This window comes from Cephus cinctus, unplaced genomic scaffold, assembly GCF_000341935.2.
Source record: "Cephus cinctus unplaced genomic scaffold, Ccin1 Ccin1_scaffold0696, whole genome shotgun sequence".
NCBI classification, from domain to species: domain Eukaryota; kingdom Metazoa; phylum Arthropoda; class Insecta; order Hymenoptera; family Cephidae; genus Cephus; species Cephus cinctus.
Genome location: NW_014333318.1, coordinates 256,024 through 281,100, shown reverse-complemented (window position 1 = coordinate 281,100; position 25,077 = coordinate 256,024). Strand labels below are relative to the sequence as shown.

Below are 25,077 nucleotides of genomic sequence, written 5' to 3'. Positions count from 1 at the left end.
CTCTCTCTCTCTCTCTCTCTCTCTCTCTCTCTCTCTCTCTCTCTCTCTCATTGTCTCTCCCTATCTCCGTCTCACTCCTCCCCATCGTCACTCCCTCCCGCCCCTCTCTTCGCACGTACTCTTTCCAGATTCTCATCTTCCTCGTATTATTAGAACGCAGCTCTTACACCGGCCCTCCCGTAGCCAATATTGCAACTTCACGAGATCTTGGTCTCGAAAAAGAAAATTTAATTGTCAACGATAACGCAGGATATAAATAACGGTGTGATACAGGTGTGAAAAATTGGCCGTCCATATGTGGACATATGAACACGTGGGCGGTGTCTTTGGTGCTTGGACGGATATTTAAATATTTTTTATCCGAATTTTTTACCCCCCCAGACGAAGCAGGGACACGTGCGACTGGCGCTATTAGGAGTTTCGCTGCTTTCGAGTGGTACGAGTGACGTGTGAGGGAAAGAGAGGGAAGGTGGACAGAGCGAGAGAGACAAAAGGCTGATTAAAAAAGCTTCTCAAGAGCACCGCTTGACTTCTTAACCAACATCGGGTCTTTCACACACTAATCGCTCCGGACTGTTTGTTGTTTCTCGGTACGTTTGGCGTTGCGGTGTTTTCGAAACAAGATGATGACCCTTGGCGGCTGCAGAAGTGCCAGTGAACGCGCCAGCCGAGTAACCGCGCGCCATTGGCATGAAGCTTTGACAAGTGAAATCGTACCTTGATGAAGCGACGGAAGAGTCGATCCCGGCGACTGCTGAAACGGCTCCTGCTTGATTTTCAACGAGTGCGGAGACTCCTGCGGCATCGTGCCCAGTTCTGCTATAGGGTGGCTGTCATTGCCTTGTTGCAGTTCCTGTTGAAAAAAAAAAAAAAAACATTCAAAATCACTGTCGAGTCTGGTACGTTGTCATTTTGGAAAAAAAAAAAAAAAAGTTTGAGGGGATTTCGAATATTTTTTTTTTTAAATCTAGGGGTACTTCCTCTGGTCCCTGCCAAGATGTCAGAACTTTTGGCGGACTCTGCGATGTTTGAAGTCTCGTCGCCAGGAGCTTACAAACACTGGCTAAGTGTTGTGACACCGTATTATGCCAAGGAAAACTTACGATCTCGCTAGATCGTTAATTTGCGATCTTGTTTTACGACTTTATGAATGTCTCTCGTTGGGCTTTTTCTTTGCAAATATTTTATTCCCACCACGGGTATTACACACTTTTGCCTTGCGTACTCCTTGTCGTCGTATCGAATCAGAGCGTCAGTGGGACTGAGGGTGGTACAAAATGTATAATTTCGAAAATCCGGGCAAAATTTTTTTTAACGTTTAATTAATCTCCTCTGTCGCCACAGGGTGCTGTTTAAAAATCGAACAAGAGCCCCAAAGCCGAATACTACGGTTCGCTAAATGTTCAGACGCTTCTGCTTACAAACATGACAAGATATAGTGGCGGCTGTTGCACTACCGCAGAACTGCATCAACAGTGGGACGTTGAGAAATCGTTTGCCGTCGCTGTTCTAGAATCGCAGAGACCATTGCGACCCCTTTGGGTACCGATATCATTAACTTTACAGGACAGTCATTCAATTACTTGTTCTCCCTAGATAAACATGCAGCGCAATGCGGGGGGGACAAAAAATTGTGAAAATAATTTACAAAAATTTTTATCTACATTTAACGTGGAAAATTGAATAAAATTTTTCATACCATCAGAATTAGGCTATTGCGAATAACAAAGTGGTATGCTAAGGGCAAATTGAAAATTGATAATTTTTTATTCCCTCTTGTCCACCCATTACACTGTTCTCTCATAGCCGTGATTTCCTTGACTTTCTATATCTATGTTAACGAAGGTCTGTAGCAAAATACAGAGATCGATTCGGATCAATGACAAACACTGATACGTTACTCTTATCAGCCCTCGATAAGCAGACTCCATTATATTCTTTTTTTTTCATTTCTTATAACACTCGTTCACATCGTATAGCATTAATAATAATCAACTAATATGGACACTATGTAAATCATTTTACCTTGACTGATAAAAGGCATTTCCAAAATAGCTCGTATTAATAAGGAAAAAAAATAATTTTGAAATAAAAGTCAATTACTTTAATAACGCGATTACGTCGTTGAAATTAAAAAATTTCTAGCTATATCGAATCACGGTAAAGTCTACTTGGACGCAGAGTGAGTCAATCGATTATTAATTTTCCTCAAAATGATCTTCAGAGCTGCACTAATGAGACAAATGACCTTTCCATTGAAATCAATCGATAACACAGTAAGCTGACCCATGGTCGATCAATCGAATAATATCGATGACGAGTAATAATCCAATCAGCTGATACTACTTATATGTATCTACGATATATGCCCTACACGTTACCACCAAAATGATGGTTGGTAAAATAAAAAAATGGTCACAACATACAAAAAAAAATGGAAAGGAGAAATAACGAAGTCGCAATTGCAATGAAAACGCCAAGTAACGCGACGTAGGAGCTTGCGCGTTGCGAAATTTTCGGGGGCACGACCTCCTTCGTTCCTACGCAGTGATAACAAACAAAAGTGACAGGAATAAGATAGTTCAGAATATAGAAAACATCAAGAGCTAATGGGATCTTGCAATTATTTTTCACGTCCCATGAGCCACCCATGGGGATTCATTTTCATATCAGACTATTTTATGCCTATTATAACCGTATCGTTGACCGATAAACACTAACTCTCGCTAACGGCATTCTTGATGAAAAAAAAAAAAAAAAAATTATTATGTTACGGGATGCAATTAAGCTGTATAATGCCCAGTAGTCGTATACGTTGCCCGTGGTACTAATAGTGGTAATAATATCGATAAACTCTATCGTACTGGCAGTCGGTAATAAGTCGACCGATTGCCATTCGAGATTGCATCGTTTACAATACTCGACACTCGTTAGCTTTCCAATGAAAGAAAATTCCTTTTGAGCAAGTAAATATTGCGTACACGATTTAACCAACTTTCGACTTGTACAGTAACGTGGTACCGTGATAGCGTTACTGTCTGTTGCCGTTGAATTTTCGTGAAATTATTATACTTAAAAAAAAAAAAAAAAAAAATGGTAAACACAACACTCACCCCGGGTCCAGGAATGTGATGCAAAACCATTCTGCTTGTGTCTGCAGCTGAGTAGTTCATAAAGAAGGTGGCTGCCGCAGCTGCATTTACGCGACGCTGCTCGACAAAATCTCCCCAATAAGCTGATAGGCCCTCCACAATTATGTCCTTTGATCACCTCTAGACTAAGCCTGCCCTCTAGACAACGAATCTTGTCGTTCTGGGTTTTAGCAGTCACTGTTTTCTCAACACTCGGGAAAGCTTCGCAACACTGTTTAAAACAGTCTTTACTAGCTTGTAAATTGTTCATGAACACTGCACTTGATTTTTATTTATTTTTTCTTCCAATACAAATCTCAAATCACAAATTTCCTTAGCTCGGATAACTCCGTCACGATGGTTTAACGTTTCACGTAAATTTCATTCACGGACTCGATATATTATATACAATAAAAAAAATTTTCAGTTTATCCTTATAGTAACTGCTAACAGCTTATAAGCATCACATGAAATGTCGTCTTCTCAATTTCATTAGTTAATATTATTTCCTTCTGATGAAATTCACGTTTCATGAAAACATTGCGTAAGAGTCGGATCAGTGCTGGCTGTTAGACACGAAAAATTTTTTCGAAATCGTGTCGTGCCTGTCCTCTTCTTTCTTGACGGACCCACAAAGCTTGATCGATCTTCCAGAAGATATATTTTTATTTTCGTACTTCGTTACATTTTCGTCTCATGCAAATCGTCAGACTTGGCCAATACCAAGCGGAAGTTGGAACGATAAGTTTCAGCGATGGTTCAGGTCTCGTGTAAAGATGAAGATAATCCGAAAAGACGTTAGCATTATCGTCTAGTATGAATCTTGAGGGACGATGTAGAATCTGTAACACACAAAGAGAATCTTGCGTCAGCCAATTATATTTTCTCACAGGATCTTTATATACGTTTCCAGTTCACTCGTCGTTTTCATTCTCAATATCTTCGATATTCCTACCGCGCCTCTTTTTCGCTAAAGATATTGTAAGCCGAGGTAACCGCCATGTTTTGGCAAACGACGCCATCTCGATATTAACAAGAAAAGGTGTAGAGTTAAAAAAAATATACAAAAAATCTCGACGCCTCTTTGTTTACGCGATACCCACGAATCTCAATCGATTCGTATAAACGAAAGCCGTGATTTGTAGAAATTTCGAAATACCATTTTTCTCACTCTCCCGCGCCATCGGACGCCATCTTTTTTTCTTCTTTTCGTCGAGCCACAAATTTCCTCTTGTCTCATCGAGGCTTTTAAAGTCACCGAAAAAAAGGAAGCGAGGAAAGTATCGAAAGTGCGTCTCGTCCAGAAGTATATCTAGCGAGTCCTGGTGATTTTGTATTAGAGGTTAGGTTAGGTATACGATGACGTACGTGGGTGCGACACGAAACGGGAGTTTAGACAGGGCCGCGTATTGAAACGTGGGTTTAATGTGTTTTAAATGACAGTGACACAGTGCCTCCCTCTTCTCCAGGCGAACGTAGACACCCCGACGCTCCCGAGGAAGCCTGCCGACGTTGGCGATGCCTGGCGTCGCTGCAAGGCCCGCGCGCGCCTTGCTATCTCCAGCCTCGACGATATGTCTAACACGACGCCGCTATTCGGTTGACAAGTCTGGAACAGCTGAGCACTTAGCCCCGGAGACTTTGCCGACGCCGATGATTCCACTCGGCGGTTCCCGAGGGACGCATCGGGACTTCCGCCGGCTAGGGTAACGCGAGTACTCGACTCCTTAGTCCCGTTCCCGGATCGTAAATCCTGACACAACTAGCAACCTCGTAATTTATACTCGATCCTGCGAGACCTTCGACTGGCTTCTTCGAGATGAACTGAAAAATCATTTCGATTGAATAACATTCGAAACGGCTTCGTATATCACATATGGTAAAGTACGATTAAAAATGTTTTTCTTTCAAATTTCAAAATAAATTATTTCCTTATCTTTTTACCTCTCACCAAAAAAAGGACTCGTTGCTCCTTCGGGCAATGGCTTAATTCTCCGATAATAAATCTGGCTTTAAGTGTGAGTCTTGCATTGCGGTCTCGTAATTCAGTCTGATGCCAAGAACGAACTCTACTCGATCTTTCTAGATCCTTTGTGATCTTCCATGCTCCTTGGATTTCGATTAACGGCCAGCAAAAAGTTTACTTCTGTAGACGCGTCTTTCTTGCTACTTTATTGTTTATTCACAGTCGTTAATCTGCTCGTGGGTTACTTAATGATTTCTATAGATAACTCTAATTGAGCAACGCTTACGTTCATGACTATGGCTTATCGTTCAATGAAAAATTACTTATAAATATTTATATTTGATTATACTTGTTCAAGTCAAACAAACGTATTATGGTATCGAAAGCTATGAATACAATTGTTTATTTGTTTACTAATTACTATCGCGATTGCGTATGTTAAACATTTTCTTATATTCAACATATTTGTGCTTATCATTTTCAGAATTTAGGGCCACGCGTTTTGTATGGCCGTGTACCTTCGTTTTAAAAGAAAAAGTGAACGTCTATATATAAATTACGTTTTTACTTCTTTTAACTCCATCCCCACCAGGTGCAAATCGGATAAAACGTGAGATGTAAAAACTATCAATTGGTGAAATGTTGTTCGTGTATATCTCGCGATACGACGTTTATCTTGGTGTTTTGTAAACCGTGCGTCGAGTCCACATAAATTGTGAATGATCGCGGACAGAGTTTACAAACTTTACGAAATTTGTTGGCACGCTTAGAACGACGACCGAAGCGTGCGAAATTTTTTAAGAGTAAAATTGCATGATGGATCGACAATTTACCGTTCACGAATTTTTCTACCGGTTGCTTCTGAACCTCTAAAATTTTCGTTCACGTAACAACAGCGAAACACACAACCACTGTGGTACTTAAATTTTAAAAGCCTCAATAAACATACTGACTTTTCTCCGGGGTTGCCACTGCTTAACATCACGGTTACCACCATTCACTGTTCTTAGTGTCAAATCGTAAAAACTTAATGGTTTCTCAAACGAATGTCAGAGAGGGCACACGCTTGTATACCCACTGCTGCTTGACAGCCACATACCATAATAATGCTTTTGTTCGAATTAACCGACGTTTAAGTTTGTAAACCTAAAACACGAAATAATCGACAGATCTTACTCTTCGTCCTTCGTGAAGAAAGACTGCAGTGCTGCTTTATTAGATACGGCGAATCAAGGAACTAAAATGATGTACAAATTTATATGGTCATTAACAGTGCTGGACGGATCGATAAATAATTTTCAACGATGCCTCACTATTGGAATCACTTTTGTCACGACTCATTCAATATCGTAATTTCAATTGACGCAAATAATTGCGAATCTATTGAAATTCGTTTCAGTCCGAATCTCGCGCGATCCGTCGCAACGGAAATTATTGACGAGTCTTACAGCAAGCACTAAAAAGTCAAGTAAGACGACGAATTAAAACAATTCTCTTGAATTGTCAAGTATATATAATTAATTATTGATTTCCTCAATTTAAAAAGAAGTACGATCAATAACCTATCACCCGTTAAAACATGTTCTGCAGTTCGATAAAAAATCTTCGTACACCACCACTACATCGTTCTTAGCGTTAACCTCAGTCGAGCAAAAAATAAACCAATGATAACCCCTTATTTCATTTGCTGCTTAATAATTGTCATTAAAATCACTGTCACTCGTGTTACGCGAAACAAATACAAGAAATAAATGACAATTTACCTGGCTCGCAGTTCTATCAGAATAATTCCTCTCCGGACTTGGCACAGGTTTCACTTTTTATCGTTACGTCTTAACAAATCAGCAAATAAGGTCGTTGCACATTTACAATAATCGTTACACTTTGCTTAATCTAAAATCTTGTTCATACGACACAGATGCTCCAGTTGAACGAAGCACCGAGAAGAAACGAAACTGAACCGAGATTGAGTCTGGCTTGGACGCCTGACTGCCTGGCGGCCGGCGTCGCGTGGGGAAGGACTAAACGCGGAGCAGTGGGAAGATGGAGGCGGAGCCGACGTTTCGTGACTTGTAGAAACTCCTGGTCGCTGCTTTCCACCTCCTCTTCTGCTTTCAGTTACCTTTACCAGCAGCACCTCTAACTGCGGTCGACAATACCAGCCGATTACATACTATATAAATTCGTATTGCGGGATCAAAAAGAAATTTGAAAAAAAAAAGAGAAATCATTTCTTTCATACAAATGTATCATTGAAATTTATAAAACCTATACGTTTTTTGACATACATATATAGCTGGTCGCAAAATCTTATTACGTTAACGCATGGCTAATTATGTAATTGGGACGCTTACACGTGCATTCCAAAGAATAATTAAGCAACGACTGTTTGGCTTATCTGCTAATTGAAGTCGCTTGACGGATTTTGTTCACGAGGCATTTTTATTTTTATTTTCATTTGCTGACGATACAAGTTTACGTCATAATGATTAAGTCTTGTCGGCATGACGAAAATAAAGAATATGTATCTAACAGTGGATATCGCTAGGATTGTATTCTTTCAAAGATCGAATACCGTATTTTTTTTTTCTTTAATTTTATTTATTCTAGTTGAATACATCGCCTCTCTTCATGTTCCTTTTTCGCTTTTTGGAGCTTACGCACGTCTATTCGTTCAATTCAATCGGCGTGCATAATCAGTAACGAAATTGATGATTCATGCGATTTGAAAATTGCAAACTGTCAGTGTGTAAAATATTTTGCAATTCTAATCGGTCAGCGATTTGATTAATTCATTGATACCCAAGAAAACTACAAATTAAAAAAAATAATATTACGGACAATAAAATTATTATTATTATATGCCAATCAATCCAATGAGTCCAAATCTATATAAATCTCCTTAGTACCATTTGAAAATCCTTATAAGGATACCTGAACTGTTATTTTTTCCGCTATACAGTTTCTCCATAAATTGACGCTCGCGTAGAATTTCTGCATAAATAAATTGACCAAAGATATGAAAAATATAGAAAATCGAAGCTGAAAGGGATTAAAAAGAGAACCAGTGAATAAGGGTCGTTGGTTCTTTGTGTAAGTGGGCAACGGAAACAGTCGCCATGATGGGGCGGTACGAAAGTTTCTCCTAAGCTCCGGATTGGCTGGCAACTAGTCTTGGAACATCAGCCTGTGGTTCGTTCATGCCAGCCCAGCGAGAGTTTCTCAACTCCGCTCGAACGAATCTCACCGCACAAACATCCCCGTGTAGATTTACAAAAATTAATAGCACCCATAACTTCCTCAACCGTCATACTTTTCAGTAATAACTCTAGATCTGCAAAATTGCAATAATAAAAAAAATTATAAAAACACATGGTAAAAAAATACCCTAACTCCCTCCAAATTTTCTCTACAGACTAAAATCAAGCGAGATAATTTCATAGCAGTGGCATCTTATCACACAAATACAATCACAACCCAGTGTCTATTGGTAAGATCTTCAACGCTATGTGACACCATAAAATCATATTGAGTAACAATAACATGTATGCTAATACAATAACTAGGTATAAACTAAGGAATCGAACTGTCCAGACTCCAGATTAGGAGTACATATAACCTAAACACAGTCCCTAAGGATTAACGAAGCACGTCAAAACATAAGCCACGGAAGGTCTTTTGTGTCGGTATAGCTGGAATCTATAAAAAAACAAGATACCGACGCAACTCCCTAGCAATGATGAAAAATATAACCTAAATGACAACGACGACGAGGTTTAATCATTCATCCTCGGTAAGAAAAACAATTGGTATTCCTGAGAAGTTGCAGCAGAGCCGCTTATCAAGCGGGATAAATTCGAATCGATAAACATTAAGCAGGATATTTGTCGACGGTGATCCAGCGACCATAAACATTATACGTTGACGCGAATCGCTTCTTAGAATCGAACTCATAATTTAGGTTATGCGTTGCGTAAAAACGTGACAAAAAAAATGGGACATTGTCTTACAAAATTGACGACGTAATCGACACCGACCTCGTCTCTGCAAAAGTTCCAACCCAGACATTTTTTTTTTGCGAATTGCATTTCTCGGAAAGGACTGTACACACTTACGTAATGCAAGTCCTGCGTATTCCATACGCACGTATCCCATACGCATACGTAGCCGATGATTCGTAACACGAGTGTGACACCTGCGCAAGAGTCTTTCTCGTCGAGGAATCTGCCAGACCGTAAAAGGATATCAATTCGTTGTTACTGGTATTAATTGAAATGTTTTGTAAATTATGCCTCGTGTGCTTCAGCCTATTTCCAATCAAACTGCCAGATGTTCCGATACGAGACACTGTTGGATTAAAAAATATTTATTACTCAAGATGATCATTCTGACATTTCTCACGGGTCTTTTCCGTTGGTAATATATTTTTTGTTATTTTTTTAACAACATTGTTACGCAATTAAATGATTTTCAATTATTGTAAGATTATTGAGTTTTTTTTTAAATTCTTTTTTTATTCTAATAAGACTTGTGGGTAACGTACGTCGACAGGTTGTACAATATATAAAAACGTATAGGTATGTTAGAAGAAAGAGCAAGTGAGAAGAAAAATGAAAATAGAGAAGAAACAGAGAGAAAGAGCAGTGAGCGGCTCGACCGGATATTTTTCAACAGTGGCAATGCTCGAGTGAGCGAATTGTTGACCTAAAGTGGGAGCAACGGAAGGTAATGTTGCCAGCATAACAGGGTATTGTTAGGCCAGTACAATGCCAATGTTTGCCAACACATCGGTCCCGATTGTTCAATTGTTTCCCTCGTCGTTTAACATTATTGTTGATGCTTATGTCGCGATTATGAGGATTACTTTATACGCCACCATGGTGGCAGCCTTTATTTCTTTCTTGTCGCGTATAAGTATTATAATATAATAATATTATTGTATAATACCCATAAACTGTCAAAGTGTCTGTAACCAAAGAAATAATATATCCACTTATTAAAAATTTCTACATTTTCTTAATTCACGATACCATAACTTATATACGTACAAATAGAATTTTGTTCTCTCTCGTCGAGAAATAAGGTATACATATATATATATATTCCAGGCCACGCCGCTACAGGGACTCTCTGTTATGATTTAAGAATGTCAAAGCAATCTCGCTCCCGTGGCCTCCCCAGCTTTTCTCTTAACCTCGCCCCCAAGTTTATTGCGATTTTATAGTCGTTCGTTTGTCGCGGCAAGGCGAGACAGGAGCGATTACCACGCGGTCACGTTCCATGAGCAGTGCTGCCAGTGCTGGTGCCGTGGTAGCACTGCTTGCCAATCTAAGTGGTAGTGTTATTTCACGGACCTTGTTCTTCCTTTTTTTCTTTCTTCTTGTCTCTAGTCCTGGTTGTACCTGCAGCCTGAGGAACGTCACGCACCTTCGTCCCAGACTGCAGTCTTATTTGCCGTCCAGTTCTCGTTTGTCGTTGAACGCATAGATCGCGTCTGCATCGCGTGCTCCTGCTTCGCCCCAAACTCCAGACGGGAGGGCAGTTAAAACTTAAAACTTAATACGGCACGACCGTGCCCTAAAAAGGCCCATAAATTAGGGCGCACGCCGTCGTTTAAACATTGGGCCCAACCACGGACGACGGCTTTATGCTTTGGTTTCTTAGGCGTAAATGTTTACGTTGAGCGAGCAGCCATCGAACAATATTACCTTTCATGCCGATTTAACGTCCACGGTTTCCCTCTCATTCTTGCGTACTGGCCACTGCCTGGATCGTTGAGTTACTCGCTTGTTTCTATGAGCTACCGAGAGTCGTAACGTTGCGCATCTTGGCGTTCGAATTTTTTTTAAGACACTAAAGCTTCTTGATCATTTTGTGAGGTCTATTTTGCGAAAATTTTGATACCTGGATATGGGCACTATTTCGTTTAATGGCGATCGTGTCTTTTTAATTGTTATGGGGTAAATCCATCGGTGGATGAGCACGTTAAGAAACGCCTCTACTGAATGGATATCCGTGTGAGTTACTATATATAAATATAATTTACATTAATGCGTCCATTTACTGGGACCTATCTATTCAATGGTAGAGGCACCCTACTCCAAACAATGGCGGAGTTACTAAAAGCAATATTGGGTATTCTTACGTTGGTCGTAATATAGATTTAAAAAGTTGGTTCTTCTGATCTGTCGGTAAAATCATTTTTCTTCGTGTAAAAATTACCGGCAGTCGGTAAACCATGGCATTTTTTTAACTGAGCTACTGCTGCCGTCTGTAAATGTTGTTTGAACTAAGAAAAGCCGGTCTGCAGACAATTTCGTAACCTATGAAAGCAGAAGACTGAGTGAAGAAAATATCGTTCTGGATCCTGAGGTTCACTGAAGGAAAGAAAATTTATAGGATTTAAAATGGACGACGATATCGAACAGGACAATATAATTGAAGAGGACTTCTATACGTTTTTGAACGTACCAAGAAACGTGAGAATATGTAGTTATTTTACATCATACAATTCTATTTTCTAACAGAGATGGAGAGTGATCAATTTTTGCTCTAATCCTCCACGTGACTTTCTCTTCTGCGACGCTGACGTAATCAAACCCTTAATTATGAAAAAAAGCCGGTGAAAAAATATCTGACTAAATCTGTTTAAAAAATGTTGAAAAAGTCTGATACAAGCTAGAGAACATTGACGGTTACTCTTACTCAACTTTTACACGTGAATTCGGCTAAATTTATCACCGGAATTTTTGCAGTGCATTTCCATTTTTTCATATATAGAAATAAACAATAGCGTGTAAAATTTAAATGGTTCACATTATCACTCAGAATCAATTCTGTAAACTTAAAACATTCATTACAATTGTTCTCCTAAGCAAAACTTGCATAACTCAACAATTCAAGTATTTTCAAGTAGCATTGTGAGCAAATATTTACTCTATCTTTTATTATATATATATATGTCTATTAAAATTAGGCACACCCAAATTGTTCTATACTAAGCATGAGTTGTGAGATAACTGCATATTTGACACATACAGTACACATATCATAATTTTGTAATATATACTTTTGAATATTTATGACTTACTGTTATATTCTGTGATTACAGGCAGCTCCTGAAGAAATTAACAATGCTTATCGTAGGCAAAGTAGATTATACCATCCAGATAAACATGCAGATCCCGTCCTTAAGAAAGAGGCTGAAGTCCTTTTCAATCGTACAAAGAAAGCATATGAAGGTATCATATATTTAAATTTTGTGCCATAATTAACAGAGTTAGGCTGTTGTATGAAATAATAATCATAATGTTTATTGCAGTTTTAAGTGACCCTCACCAGAGAGCAATTTATGATTCTTTGGGTACCCGTGGCCTTGAAACAGAGGGATGGGAAATTGTTCAGCGTACAAAGACTCCTCAGGAAATAAGAGAAGAGTATGAACGCCTAGCAAGAGAAAGAGAAGAAAGAAGGCTACAGCAACGTACAAATCCCAAAGGCAGCGTTATAGTCAACATCAATGCAACAGATCTTTTTAGTAGATACGATGATGACTATGAAGAGCCGTAAGCTATTATTTAAAACTATCAATTTCATTTATCACGCTAATATATTGGCAACATAAAGTACTAATCACTTTTACAGGCCTGGAATTTTTTCATCGGTTGAAGTTAGCGGCATGTCATTTGCTCAATCGATAGAAGCCCCCTTGACATTAAGAGACACTATTACGATGTCTGGTCAGTTGGGTACTCAAAATGGAACTGGCACAGGTTCTATTAACGTTGGTGCTAGACGTTTAGTATCATCAAAAGGCTGGATAGAATTGGATGTCGGTGCTGGAAACGGACCTGTAATATCACTAAAAGGATTTAGGACGTTAACAAAAAGATTATTTTGCAATGGGGCAACAATTTTACAATTCACAGGACACGGGATTAGACCGGGTCTCGTGGGAAGTGCGTAACATATCCATCACTAGATTTAGATAAACCGATAAAATTTATTAATATAATTTGATTGATGAAATCATTCATTATAGCATTGGCAATGCAGTTAGATAAACATACAGTGGGCTATCTCACGTATAGGGCTGGTTTACAGAGTGCAATGAGCACAATGATAGTAAGAGACACATCTCAATCGTACACTGCTTTTTCAATACAATTTGGAATCCTGCACTCATACGCAAGCCTTAATTATACCTACAAAATGGAGGAAAGACAAATGAAATTACGTGGATGTATAAAGTTAGTATTGCTATTCGTATTCTCTCTCCAATAATGTTTATCAGCAATAGCATATCCAAAGATATTAATTGTTACAGAGCTGGCACATTTGGAGCTTTTGTAGAATATGGTGCTGAAAAGAAAGTATCGAAGCATAGTGCACTCTCCGCAGCAGTCAGAGTTGGAGTACCGATGGGTGTGACCTTAAAAATCAAACTGAGTCGCGCTTCTCAAACGTATGCGTTTCCAATTCATCTGTGCGACGAGGTATTCCCGGCACCAGTATTTTACGCGACGGTGGCGCCACTAATAACGTGGACGATTGTAAAAAAATTGATCATCGACCCGGTGATGCGGGAGCAAAAAGAACGCGACAAGGAGAAGCAGCGAGAGATGAATAAATCTCGGATGTTGGAAAAACAAAGAGAAGCTAGGGCAGCTGTTGATCTTATGAAAGCTACTTTCAGTAGAATTAGATCAGAAGAGGAATCGAAAAGAGGTCTAGTTATTACGAAGGCACTTTATGGAAGGTTTGTCTATCCTCAAGATAGAAATCTTGGGGAAGATGGAGTTAATGGTCATAGAGATGAGGTCATAGATGTAACTATCCCACTACAATGCCTGGTCAAAGACTCAAAACTTGTTCTTCACAATGCATCAAAGGTCACTATTTTATTGTTATTGCCACTATTACTCGTCGATGAGAATTGGTCCTTTAATGTAAGCTAGATATTTTATTTTCATAGAGCCAGTTACCTGGTTTTTACGATCCTTGTGTCGGGGAAGATAAACAACTTCTCCTGCAATATCTCTTTCATACGCAAACGCACGAGTGTCTTATAAAGGATAACGAACCTCTTAGGATACCAAAACAATGTAAGTTCAAGAAATAGAATATTATATGTTTCAGTCTGTTACTTTTTTAGCTGACTTATTATTTCTTTTATTCACAGCACATCGTGTGAATACCACATGACGCAAACGGTTTCATACCAAAACAAAAAGAAGCCATCGTAACCTTAATTGATGATTTGCGTTAGTTCCCGTATCCTTAATTCGTTCCTAGGATTCGAATTGTCTTTCGAGAAAAAATGGCTCTTATGGCATATTTAACGTTAGTGAAATCAGTTGCGCTTTGTATAATAATATCATTGAACTTCCAGGAACACGTGACTTCCTGTCTGTTTCATCATCTGCCGCAATACATAAACGCAGATAAATCACTTTTCTCTGTAGGATCATTTTGCTTCACGGGCCAAACGGGAGTAATGGTCTTTTTTCTTTAATTTCAGGACATTCTATAAAAACTTGTAAAGAAACAGAGGAAAATACACATTGATTTTTTTTATTATACATTCTCTACGTAATGATGTTAGTTGTATTCAAAACTAACTATAATTAACGAGTATCTATCCTTGAATTGTACATTTGTGACATCGAATTAATCGTTACCGATTAATGCAAATGTAAAAGTACGTAAGTATACTTTTGCGAGTTATAACACGGCTATTATTTCACAGAAGTAAAATTCATATAAATATTGTAAGTAAAATCATAGTATTCAAACATAATAGGAAAATGTCATAATACATGCGCGAAACAAATTGGAAATTCTGTTTGCATGAATAAGTTTTCATAAATTTTCTTTAAATAAAAAAAATATCTACTTTCTGATTATGCAGAATTTGCCTGGTGATTAATTCTGTATAGTTACAATAATTTTAAGCTTTAATTGATCGTCTATAGGCATCTCTAATGGTACACGAAGATACTAAAATGGTCAGTCTGCTTATTTATCTTATATTAGCATATCAATTTGTTTGTCGCTATTGATTTTGATCTGATCTAAGGTTACTTCATAGAAACATAGTCACTTGTGGCATTAAATTGTTAGTGAATTATTGAAGAAACACTTGTTAATATATATTACAAGAAATGACTGTTTCTTTAACAATAAATATATCATTGTTGAAGTAATAATTACTTTTTAATATAGAACGTCTATTTCTAAATCCATTATGAATCAAGTCCAAATATCGATTATTTATCCTTAAGACGCTAATAAATTCCTATGGGACGAAAAATAAATCTTTAATTGCATCTCTACTATTTAACTGATCATTTATGAGCGCAAATATACAATAGGAAATTAAGAATTAGTGTCTATCTATTCTTTCGTACTAGAAGATCAATATGATGCATTCTTGATATCACGAATCCACGATCATACCGTCAATGATAGAAGGACACATGGAAGTTTCAGTAGCTTGAAGGAATTTATTAATTATGGTAAGTTCATTATCTTTAGTCGAAATATCAGATAAAGGTGTCCATGAACGATCATATTCCAGTCGGAAGGAGCCTTTATGACGATGTGGTGGACCAGAGGCACCCCATTCCTGTGAGATAGAAATACACCCATGGAACATTTTACAAAAATACTTTTGCTAAGTACAATTTCATAAGATTATGTATTTAAAAACATACCTCTGGGCTCAGCATAGAAAAATAAATCTGTCCAGATTCTCTCTGGTATAAATGGTAAACGTGTCCTGGATGTTTAATAAAGTTACAAGCAGCATGATTGAGTATAGAATTTTGTTTTGCCTCTTTTAGAACAGTTTCAGCTTGTTTCTTAAGGAAATTCATCTGTTGTGCAATCATTTGTAGCTTGTTACATACATTGGCTTTAACGTAATTATCAGCCTGTAGGGAACGTCAATTATATGATGTAATAGAAATTCACCTTAATTTTAATCACTGAATATTGGTAATATAACAAATATAAGTATGGAAAATACCTGTTGTATTTCTATTGCTAACTCGACCAGGTCATTTGAGCCCTTTTTGGCAATGATAGTTGGATTGAGTAATGGTATACCCTGTGGAGTCACATTCCGCTCAACAAGAACGACTAAAACCAAAAGATTATTTCTAAAATAATAGTAATAAATCAAGATTTGTACAACAGATCACAGATGCTAACATAACATGCCACTGCTTTATAAGAAATCATTTGATTCTTACCTTTATTAGGTACACTGCTGTTGGAATGCTCCATTTCCATGTAAGATCGTTTCATGAAAACTAATTATAATAATAGGTTGAAGCACGAAATACGTAAAGGTATGCGTGACAATTAGCAACAGTTATTAACAGTCAACACTGCCGGGTGCGAGGTTAAGAAATTATGACATAACCTATAAACTTAATGGCACTTATTGTTGCACGTTTCATGCACATTACGTATATCAATTACATTGAAAGTTTTCTATTTATATACGTAATTGAGTTAAAATTAAAATAGTTCAAAGTGAGAGATAAAAAGTGAGGAAACTCCATAGTGTAACATTCGTTATGAATTCATGCTAACTAAAACATATGTGTTTAGGTATGTAATTTAATAATCAAGGAATAATTTTGTTTAATAGTTTTATTTTCTTTTGCAATGCTTATATTACAAAACATACTTTTTTTCAGACACATTGAAAATATGCTCTATTTACATTGAATGTACCTAGTATTTTTGTGCCAACATCCTCAATTTTTCTTCTTTAATCTTTACAGGAATAATATCTATAACTATTCTCGTAGGCTCTCGTAATATAATTATATGATTATGGCAGTACATTTACAATAAAGTCTATTATCATTCATCGTAATACATAGAATTCTTTCGTAATCCATATGAAAAAAAAAAAATTTATACTTCGTTATTATTATGTGCACCCGCTAGGCATATCAAAAACGAAACGAAAGAAAAAAAAATTAATTTCTATTTTAACTACAATAGCTTTACATCGCGGGCGCCCTATGCCATAACATGAGATCTATCAATTTGAACGTGAAATAACGTAATTAGGAAATTAAAGTTTCACATCAGCGTTTGAATAACGTGAAGCGACCCCCCAGCGCCCGTATTTCTTCTTCATTAATGCGTTGGCACCGGCTAGGATAAGCTTCCTTTACAAGCGGCCACAGCGCCAGTATTTGAATTACACTTAACGTACTTTCCGAATTAAGTTTTTCACTTTTATTAGAATTCCTACGATATGTGAGAGTTTACGAAAAGCCGGCAAAAAGCGTTATTTCATGATTTGGACCCCCGTTACATTGTCCGTCAGAAGAAAACATCTTTTTACACACATTTTCACATTTTATCGTGCATGCGTGTTTCCTCAATTTCACTCTAAAGCCTAATTAGGAAATAAACGTTCAAAAATTTCACCTAGTATTGTCTAAAAGTGCTCACCGTTCCACGTGCTCCTATCGCTTCTAATATTTTCGTACATTCAGTCTAAAACGTTACACCTTTGCATTGTTGAATACGAACTTATAATTACATTCTTGTGGAAAGGGATGAGTGGACGCTAAGTATATCTATACATATAGATACATATATTCTATATAATATGTATATATGTATATTTATTTGTATTTATATCTTTGTATACCTAACTATCATAACGCCAAGCGGCTATGTACAAGGCGACTTTTTCTTACAACTTTCTTAACTCTTAACGTTATTACATCTACTTAGGTATATCTTAAAAATGTTCTAATTTTTCACGGAGCCCTTTTTGAAATTTATTTAACTCGCGAAAAAATGCACTCCCTATAGGCTCTCATTGCAGAAACGATTAGTAAAACATTCGAAGTCTCTTGGCAGTTTGTGGATCTGTTGGTTAGTTTCATTATGGTTCAAAATCGAAAAATTAATGACTTAATGACAAACTAGGCTGACTGTCTATGGGTAAGTTCATGAATTCGCTGTTAGTACTACAAGGATGGATGTGTTTTACTCATTACATATATTGTAGATAAACAGAGACACGATCATACTCGTAGTACTAACAGTGAATTTTGTCGCGTTGCGATTATTTAATGCGAGTAATGAAAATAATATTAACAGCAGTGAGTTGAAAAAAAAGGAAAAGAATAACAAGAAAAAATCATCTAAGTATCGATAGTCTAATCGTGAAACACGTATCAAGATGTGCTGTTTCTGTGCTTCTTATTTTTTGCCTTTCCAGATTCGAATTCATCCTCGCTTCTTCTACGTTTTTCTTTTAGCTGCTTTTCCATTGCTAACATCGTTATCATTCTCTTATGAGAATCACCGACTATCCAGCCGTGCTGTTCCTGACGGTCGTCTTCTTCCTCGACCGTTGGCGCCGTTTCTATTGGCTCTTCTTCGTCGCTCGAACTCGACCAGTAATAAAGCTGATTGGCTGCTGCTCTTTTTCGACGACCAATCGCCACTCCCACACCTTCCTCGACTTTGTTCCAGGATTTAGTCGTCCTTAATTCTTCATCATCAGAACCCCACTTGGCACTGGAGGGACGTCGATCTTTTGGATCTTTACTATGGGCAGATATTGATCTGTTTTTTGAACGATCGCTATTTGAATTTCTACTTTTTCTGCTGCCATTTGCAGGCTTGCCATCAGATTTCGTGGTCTTTCGAGATTTGGCTGGTGATCTTGTTTGTTTCTTCTGCTTTGTATAATCGAAATCGATTTCTGCGTTAACTTTATCACAGTTGGTGTTTAGTTCGCCGAAATGTTCAACTGGATCCTTTTGATCGTTATCCTGAGATTCTTCATTTGGTCTTTTTTGCTTCTGTTTGATTTGTCTCTTCCTGTGGTTTATTTTACTTTTTGTTGTCTGACTTTGTTTGTACTCTTCCTGATCCTTTCTATTCAGAGATTCATCTCGACATGAGGTATCTTTGTCAGAATCAAGGTTATCCTTTGGAAAAGTCTCTTTCTTCTTTTCAACTTCTCGTAGAATCTCCTCTTCGATGGCCTTTTGTTCTTTGGCTATCATTTGCTCGTGCTTCTTCTCCATATATCTCTCCTTACGCTTCTCCTTTGATTCACGTTTGGGTTTTCGTGATCTGTCTTGTTCACTCTTCTCAGTGAACTTTCTGTATGTCTCCCTGGAGTATGATTCCTCGTCAGAGCTGCTGATCTCAGCTAAGAGACCCTGTTTGCCGATGGCACATTTTCTCTGTCTCCTGGTTGGTTGGAAATCCATAAGAATTCTCTCCTGCTCTTCCTGAAGCTTCCTCAGTTGCTGTTGTTTTCTCTTTTTTGATTCTTGAACCTTCCTACTCAGAAACACGTGAAGTGGAAGATTTTCAGATTCTTTTTCTGGTTTTTCATTAGTCGATAATTTCTCTGGTAAATCAATGAGCTCCTCTTCGTGGTGTTCAACTTCCTCTTCTTCGTCATTCTCATTCATCTGTGATTCTTCGATGGGTTCAGATGTTTCTTCGAGTAGATTAGTACCTGATTTTGTTTCTTGGAGTTGAGAATCCATTATCATCTTCTCTGAAGGCTTTTCTGAAATGGTCTTGAGATCCTCTGAACGATCTAAAAGATCCAGTGCCTCTTCCAGAGGAATTAATTCGTTCTCCTTCAGATACTTGTTTTCACAAATCGTTTCACTATTGGATTTATCTTGGAAAGCCAAATCTTTTTCTGATTGATTGCCTTGGTCGTTCTGCTCCAATTTATTGGGTTGTTCGTTATCTGATTCGGAAACGGAACTATCTTCTCTATATAAATCATCAAGCTCGAATGATCCATCATACGGTGTATCAACGTCATCGTCACTGTTTCTTTGTTCGTCACTTTCTTTCCTCTCATCAATCACTAACGGATGCTCAGACATTTCTGATTCTGATTTCTTCGTTTCCGAGTCAGTCCTCATCTTTTCGGAAGCCATTGAAAAATCGCAACGATTTTGATCCAAGTCGGCCGCTTCCGTTTCATTATTTTCCTCAGTATCGATCAAAGCTTTGTTCTCATCAAATTGCTCATCAGCATTTTCCACAGGATCCTCAACAATCTTCTTTGCCGTCCTTCCAATCTGCCTTTTCTTGGTTTCATAGTCCATGTCATTCTCCTCGTATTCACTTTCAGACGAAGTTGATAATTCAGCAAACAAATTTTGCTTTCCCTTGGAGCAAGTTCTTTGACTCTTAGTGATACCTACACCAACATCCGCGGCCTTGGCAGCTGTCCTGAACTCATCCGAACTATCATTCTCGTACCAAGCATTCCTTGATTTCTTCTTTGGACTTTTATTCTTTTTTCGTATCTTCATCTGTTTCACTGTCTGCTCATTAGACTTCTTTTGGCGTTGCTTGTTTCGCTCTACATAATCATCCATTGGTCCTGTGACGTCCTGTTTGACATCAGCCTGGAAGGACTTCAATGCACCCTTTGTTTTCGGTGCAAATTTCTCCATTTCTTTAAACTTCTTATCTATCATAGACTCCAATCGTCTACCCAGAACATCACCTTCCACCCCGTTTTCCAAAGTCTCGTCGATGGCCTTCGACATCAATCCCGCCACGTCCACGTCCTTCGTCCTTAGACAGCTGATCTCGTAACTCTTTTCAATTTTACTTCTATAAGGCATTACGTTACCAAATCCAGTTTCCATTTGACTTTCTTCTTCGTCAAAATCATAAACATCCTTGATCTTTTCATCGCCTATCGAATGGTCTTTCTTACTGAAAATATCTCGACGCTTCTTTCTCTCGACTAAACCGCCATGAGGTCCTTTGCGAACCAATGGAAATTCCTGTCGTCTACGTGTCTTCTTGGTCTTCCGCTGTCTCTGCGCATTCAGTTCCTTCAGGGCAGCCTCCGCTTTGCTTTTCTCATTATACTTCCTCTCGTTAATCTCCTTTTTCCGTTCGAACAGTTCCTTGATGGGATTTCGTATCTTCTTCACCAGTGGATCCTTCAATGCATTTAGGGGAGGATCAAGGACCGAGCCTCGTGCATTGTACGAGAGTTTCCTGGTATCCTGTAGGGATTCTGCACTGGTGGATGTTGGTGCTCGAGCGCACGCAAGTTCAGCCAGGACCTTCATCGGCGTTGAACCACTAAAAACACAAAAGGTAAATTATTAATTACAAGAATTAATGGTTATTACCCGCCTAATAAGTCCACGAAATTTTTATGATATAAATGGCAAATGCCAATTGCTTGACTCAGGTCCTAGAGAATTCCAGGATGATTGTCTCGTCCCTATAAAAAATTTAGTCTCTTAAAAAAAATGCTGACAGATCACTTGAACATGGAAATGAGGAATTCGTTCTTCGGAAAGAACCCCTCCGCCACGACTTCATATAACCTCTGACTTTTGCCTTTTGACACCCTGATCCTTGATCGCGGTATCTTTTTTCAAATTCTCTAATAATTATTTAATCACAGAATAATCACTCTGTTCCTTACGTCATCCATTTAGGAAGAGATCTAAAAATAGTAAGATCTTAAAATTCTTAGAACCATATTTCACATGGGATATTATTTCTTCAATATTAATTTCATATAAATTTCTTTTTCAGAAGACGCAAGGTATAGTGATATACGATTTTCCGCTAGAGGAGCCACTGTCGGCAGATGTCTCCTTTGCAGTCTTAAATTCTTGAAAGAATTCTCACATCGAAACATGATATTTTCCCTCTCATGCAATTTGGAATGGAAAATACATGAAATCTGAATTGCTCCTCATACAGCAAATAACATTCAGCGCTTCTGAAGTGGAGAGGATATTAGATCAGACAGCAGACTAGCTGAAGGTGCGGAGTGTATCAGATCAATACTTGCCATTGAGGCCAAGAATCATACGGATAGCATCGCTAAAACTTGACCACAATCCAAGTCGATGGAATTTTTATTCTATTCGAATATCCAATTGGACTGTTAAAGTTTTTATCGAAATATCCAGCAACCACAATAAACTGTGAATACTGTCCAACAGTCGATCGGTGTTGCAAGGACGTGTCTAGGAGTGGTTTCAAATGTTGCAGCTAGCACCGTGGGAATTTACCTCAGGACAGTTATTGCTATAACGAAATTCCAGTTAGATTTTAGATCACACCGATATTGCTTACAAAACCCTGGCTTAGGTTAGTAAGAAAACAAACTCTAAAATTTTAAAATTTATACGTCAATTAATGGTTTGCAAAAGTTTGAGACTGCTTGTTTCCTGAGAAATAACCTAGAATAATGCAAATTTTGAAATCTTGATTGACAGTTGGATCGTGGACAGAGAATCTAATGGTCTAAAACTCATATATCACCTGTTGAACCCATATCAGGTGTCAAGTTATAATTAATTTCGTCAGGTAGCCTCAGCCAGTTTTGTGGTATCTTTATGAATGACGAATGTCCACAGGATGGTGATACCAACGAAGGAAGCATCCTCGAGGAATAATCGAAGACCTCAGGTCACTTGTGAAAATCGAAGAGAAGGTTTACACGACCATATCTTACAATTGGAATCTGTCACTTTGGGATTGTGGTATTTTCTAGAACGATCATCAGCAATGGATATTCTTCTCCCTTGAAGAAGAGCAAAGGGGAGTAAGTATAATGACAGAGAGAAAAGGGACAATCCAGGTCGTTCTGAGTAAATCGAAAGGAGCCTGTCCCTGGATCCAAGGACCAATTTAACGCGAATCCCTCCAGTTAAGGTTAGAAGAGAACCAAGCAAGTAACCAAGTGCCTTCTGCATTCCCTTCTCGCTCTCATAATTTTCTTCATCCTGGAAAATCCCCAGGATCCTCTGTTCCTCGGGGCAGAGTCCCGATTCACAGCATGGCCTAATTCTCCATAGATATTTCATAACCGTCATCCTGAATCACGCTAATTTCCAGGAACCATTAGCGCCATCATTGAAGATTTCCCAAACCGAGATGCTTGATCGACTGATCCTAATTTCCTCCACCGTGTACATCAACCTGATGCTCTGAGACATTGCAAGTTCAAAGTGTCGCAGAAGGATATAAAAGGATATAAACGTATATATATACTGAAGAAATATTGAGAAATTACAAAGGAAACCCAACTGAACTCACTTGTGATCGTGTTTCCCGTTGCTGTGAAGTAAATTCGAGAGGGCCTTGTCAAGAAGACCTCCTAGTGCGGAGTTCATCTTATTCTTGAAGCCAGATGAGTCCAGAGGGATGTCTTTGACGTTCTGATCGTTCAGATTGGCTGACTCTGCTCTATCGTCGCAACGCTCTCTCAGATATTCCTCTTTGGTAATGAGATTCGATACGTCCCTACGTTCTTCAGTGTTTCCATAAGTACCACCGTCTTCGTGATCCTGCTCCTCTGCCCTTTTACGTGGTAACTCGCTTTCGCTATTTCTCTGCCCAAAAGTACTGGCTATCAGATCTTCACTCTCACGCATCCGCTGCTGTATCTTGTCACGTAGCTTATTGTTGTGCTCGAAGGCGACGTCCAGGCTGTCCTCGTAGCCGAGGTTGTCGGGTCTCGAAATTTCTGCATCGGGACTTACTGATCTACTTGAATTCTCACTTCTCAACGTTCTCGCGCGCTTCGTGTATTCCTTTTCTCTCGTGTTGTATATCTCCTCGCCGAGTAACTGCAAAATAGCCATTAAAGGTTGGCCGCGCGAAATCCACCAAGAGGGTAGAAAATAGTAGAGAAAAAACACAAGGGGTGAAATGAATGGACGTTTCTGCTCGAATCTCCAGCATAAGCTTTATTCCCTTATCCAGGATTTTATCTCTTTTTAAATCACCCTATATGTTTCAGTACAGTGTAGAAATACTGGTAAGCTTTTCACAAGTTATATATAACTTTCGAACCTTTTCACCTATTTCCCCACTGCGCTCCACCTACTAGTACGTTTCCCTTAAAAGGATTACTCCCTTTCCGAGACGTATGACCCCTTGGCGTTGCGCCACGTTGAATTGCCGTGGGATTTTCAAAACTAAAAAACACTATTTAAAAAATTTCTTCTCCAATAAAAATTCTTTTACGTATAATTACTCGATTCTAGAAAATTTCCAGCCAGAGCATACAAGCTCGACTTTCTTTCAATTCCAATAAAATAAATAAGAATTCACTCTTATCCGAAATCGTCCATATTTCACGTGTACCTAACGTATAACTGTCGAACATGACAAACGGAATGTAAAACCATATATTAGTAACGAGTAGCATGATTCGAGCAGCGCGTGTTGATGAGGCCATAGAAAATAAAGATTTTTCCATAAGCTTCGAAGCGTTAATATTATGTAAGCGTAACTACGCCCGACTAAAGAGGTCTGCGTACTGGGTACATATAGTATGGTACAGTATATGAACTATATGTATACATATATATATGTGTTAACATCAGCCGGATATCCTTCATGGTGTGAATTTTTAGGTGAAAATTCATTCGCCTCTCCGAGGGATAACCGGATGACGCGTTACACCTTGTATAGGAGTTCCTGATTACATACAAAGTTATAAAAAAAAAAAAGAATTTACAGAAAATACGAGAAATAAACAGAAAAAATATTTAGCGACGAAATTACCAATCGTGTGAGTAATGTTTCGGAATAATATATATACTATATATACCTACTCATATAATGATAATTTAATAAGGCAACTTTAAGTATCTGAGAATTGTGGGTGTGAGAGAATTATTTTTTTAAGGAATGAATATGACTACCTTGTGCATGCATACTGAGAGAGTACATTTTCTGTATAAAGCTGGGTCATAGGTCCTGCAAACATGTTCACAATATTGTAATAACGTTTAGTAGATAAAATTAAGCGAAAGGGCGTAACTCATATTAAATATTGAACTCTAGTCCTCCCCGCTGGTGCTGCACTCTAGTCAAAATCCCTGCAAATCGTGTTAGTTTCCTTGGAGAAGCCTCGGGACGTAGACAGCGATAAACCAACCACCCACCCACCCCCCC

General features: G+C 38.3%; 4 protein-coding genes and 2 long non-coding RNA genes across 18 annotated transcripts in view; 3 read left to right on the top strand and 3 right to left on the bottom strand.

Annotated features, from left to right (window-relative positions):
- The window catches only part of LOC107270107 (forkhead box protein L2), an 18,583-nt gene extending 11,495 nt beyond the window's left edge, over positions 1-7,088 (bottom strand). For 2 of the 7 annotated variants that reach the window (XM_015744799.2, XM_025087481.1), the window contains exons 1-3: positions 6,861-7,088; positions 3,114-3,973; positions 718-853 (exon numbers count right to left, since the gene is read on the bottom strand). In XM_015744799.2, coding sequence (XP_015600285.1) covers positions 718-853; positions 3,114-3,173 — 196 coding nt within the window. In that variant the 5' untranslated portion in view covers positions 3,174-3,973; positions 6,861-7,088. Of the gene's footprint in view, positions 1-717; positions 854-3,113; positions 3,974-4,036; positions 4,150-6,860 lie in introns of those variants that run through there. The other 5 variants (XM_015744801.2, XM_025087482.1, XM_015744800.2 and 2 more) reach the window with 4 other exon arrangements.
- On the top strand, positions 4,261-7,147 carry LOC112494685. Its single transcript, XR_003060397.1, has 3 exons — positions 4,261-4,420; positions 4,601-5,010; positions 7,016-7,147. It is a non-coding gene; the product is annotated as an uncharacterized LOC112494685 (long non-coding RNA).
- Positions 7,148-11,504: 4,357 nt separating this feature from the next.
- Positions 11,505-14,678, top strand: LOC107270089 (dnaJ homolog subfamily C member 11). Its single transcript, XM_015744766.2, has 8 exons — positions 11,505-11,576; positions 12,209-12,338; positions 12,419-12,662; positions 12,742-13,055; positions 13,139-13,346; positions 13,424-13,988; positions 14,072-14,201; positions 14,279-14,678. The coding sequence occupies exons 1-8, from the start codon at positions 11,505-11,507 to the stop codon at positions 14,299-14,301; spliced, it is 1,686 nt and encodes a 561-aa protein (XP_015600252.1). The 3' UTR covers positions 14,302-14,678.
- LOC107270090 (uncharacterized protein C1orf50 homolog) lies at positions 14,655-16,664 on the bottom strand. Its single transcript, XM_015744768.2, has 4 exons — positions 16,353-16,664; positions 16,127-16,239; positions 15,813-16,031; positions 14,655-15,724 (listed from the first exon to the last, which is right to left on the bottom strand). Exons 1-4 carry the CDS (start codon positions 16,405-16,407, stop codon positions 15,536-15,538), a joined length of 576 nt encoding a protein of 191 aa, XP_015600254.1. The 5' UTR covers positions 16,408-16,664; the 3' UTR covers positions 14,655-15,535.
- Positions 16,665-16,740: 76 nt separating this feature from the next.
- The window catches only part of LOC107270087, a 44,899-nt gene continuing 36,562 nt past the window's right edge, over positions 16,741-25,077 (bottom strand). For all 4 annotated transcript variants that reach the window (XM_015744761.2, XM_015744763.2, XM_015744762.2 and 1 more), the window contains 2 exons: positions 23,209-23,741; positions 16,741-21,228 (listed from right to left, as the gene is read on the bottom strand). In XM_015744761.2, coding sequence (XP_015600247.1) covers positions 18,315-21,228; positions 23,209-23,741 — 3,447 coding nt within the window. In that variant the 3' untranslated portion in view covers positions 16,741-18,314. The remainder of the gene's footprint in view (positions 21,229-23,208; positions 23,742-25,077) is intronic.
- LOC112494687 lies at positions 21,112-23,193 on the top strand. 4 transcript variants are annotated; one of them, XR_003060407.1, is made up of 4 exons: positions 21,112-21,243; positions 21,694-22,257; positions 22,386-22,824; positions 23,008-23,193. It is a non-coding gene; the product is annotated as an uncharacterized LOC112494687 (long non-coding RNA). The 4 variants fall into 4 exon arrangements; XR_003060409.1 differs by having other exon boundaries at positions 21,694-22,603; positions 22,664-22,824; XR_003060408.1 differs by having other exon boundaries at positions 21,694-22,714.

Bases quoted from the DNA above. Each gene is read 5' to 3' on its own strand.
- LOC107270089 (XM_015744766.2), top strand. From the start codon at position 11,505: ATGGACGACGATATCGAACAGGACAATATAATTGAAGAGGACTTCTAT. The intron at 11,577-12,208 runs GTGAGAATATGT...CTGTGATTACAG, and splicing joins TTTTGAACGTACCAAGAAAC to GCAGCTCCTGAAGAAATTAA. The intron at 13,056-13,138 runs GTGCGTAACATA...CATTCATTATAG, and splicing joins TAGACCGGGTCTCGTGGGAA to CATTGGCAATGCAGTTAGAT.
- LOC107270090 (XM_015744768.2), bottom strand. From the start codon at position 16,407: ATGAAACGATCTTACATGGAAATGGAGCATTCCAACAGCAGTGTACCT. The intron at 16,032-16,126 runs GTATTTTCCATA...CGTTCCCTACAG, and splicing joins TAGCAATAGAAATACAACAG to GCTGATAATTACGTTAAAGC. The intron at 15,725-15,812 runs GTATGTTTTTAA...TCTATCTCACAG, and splicing joins TTTCTATGCTGAGCCCAGAG to GAATGGGGTGCCTCTGGTCC.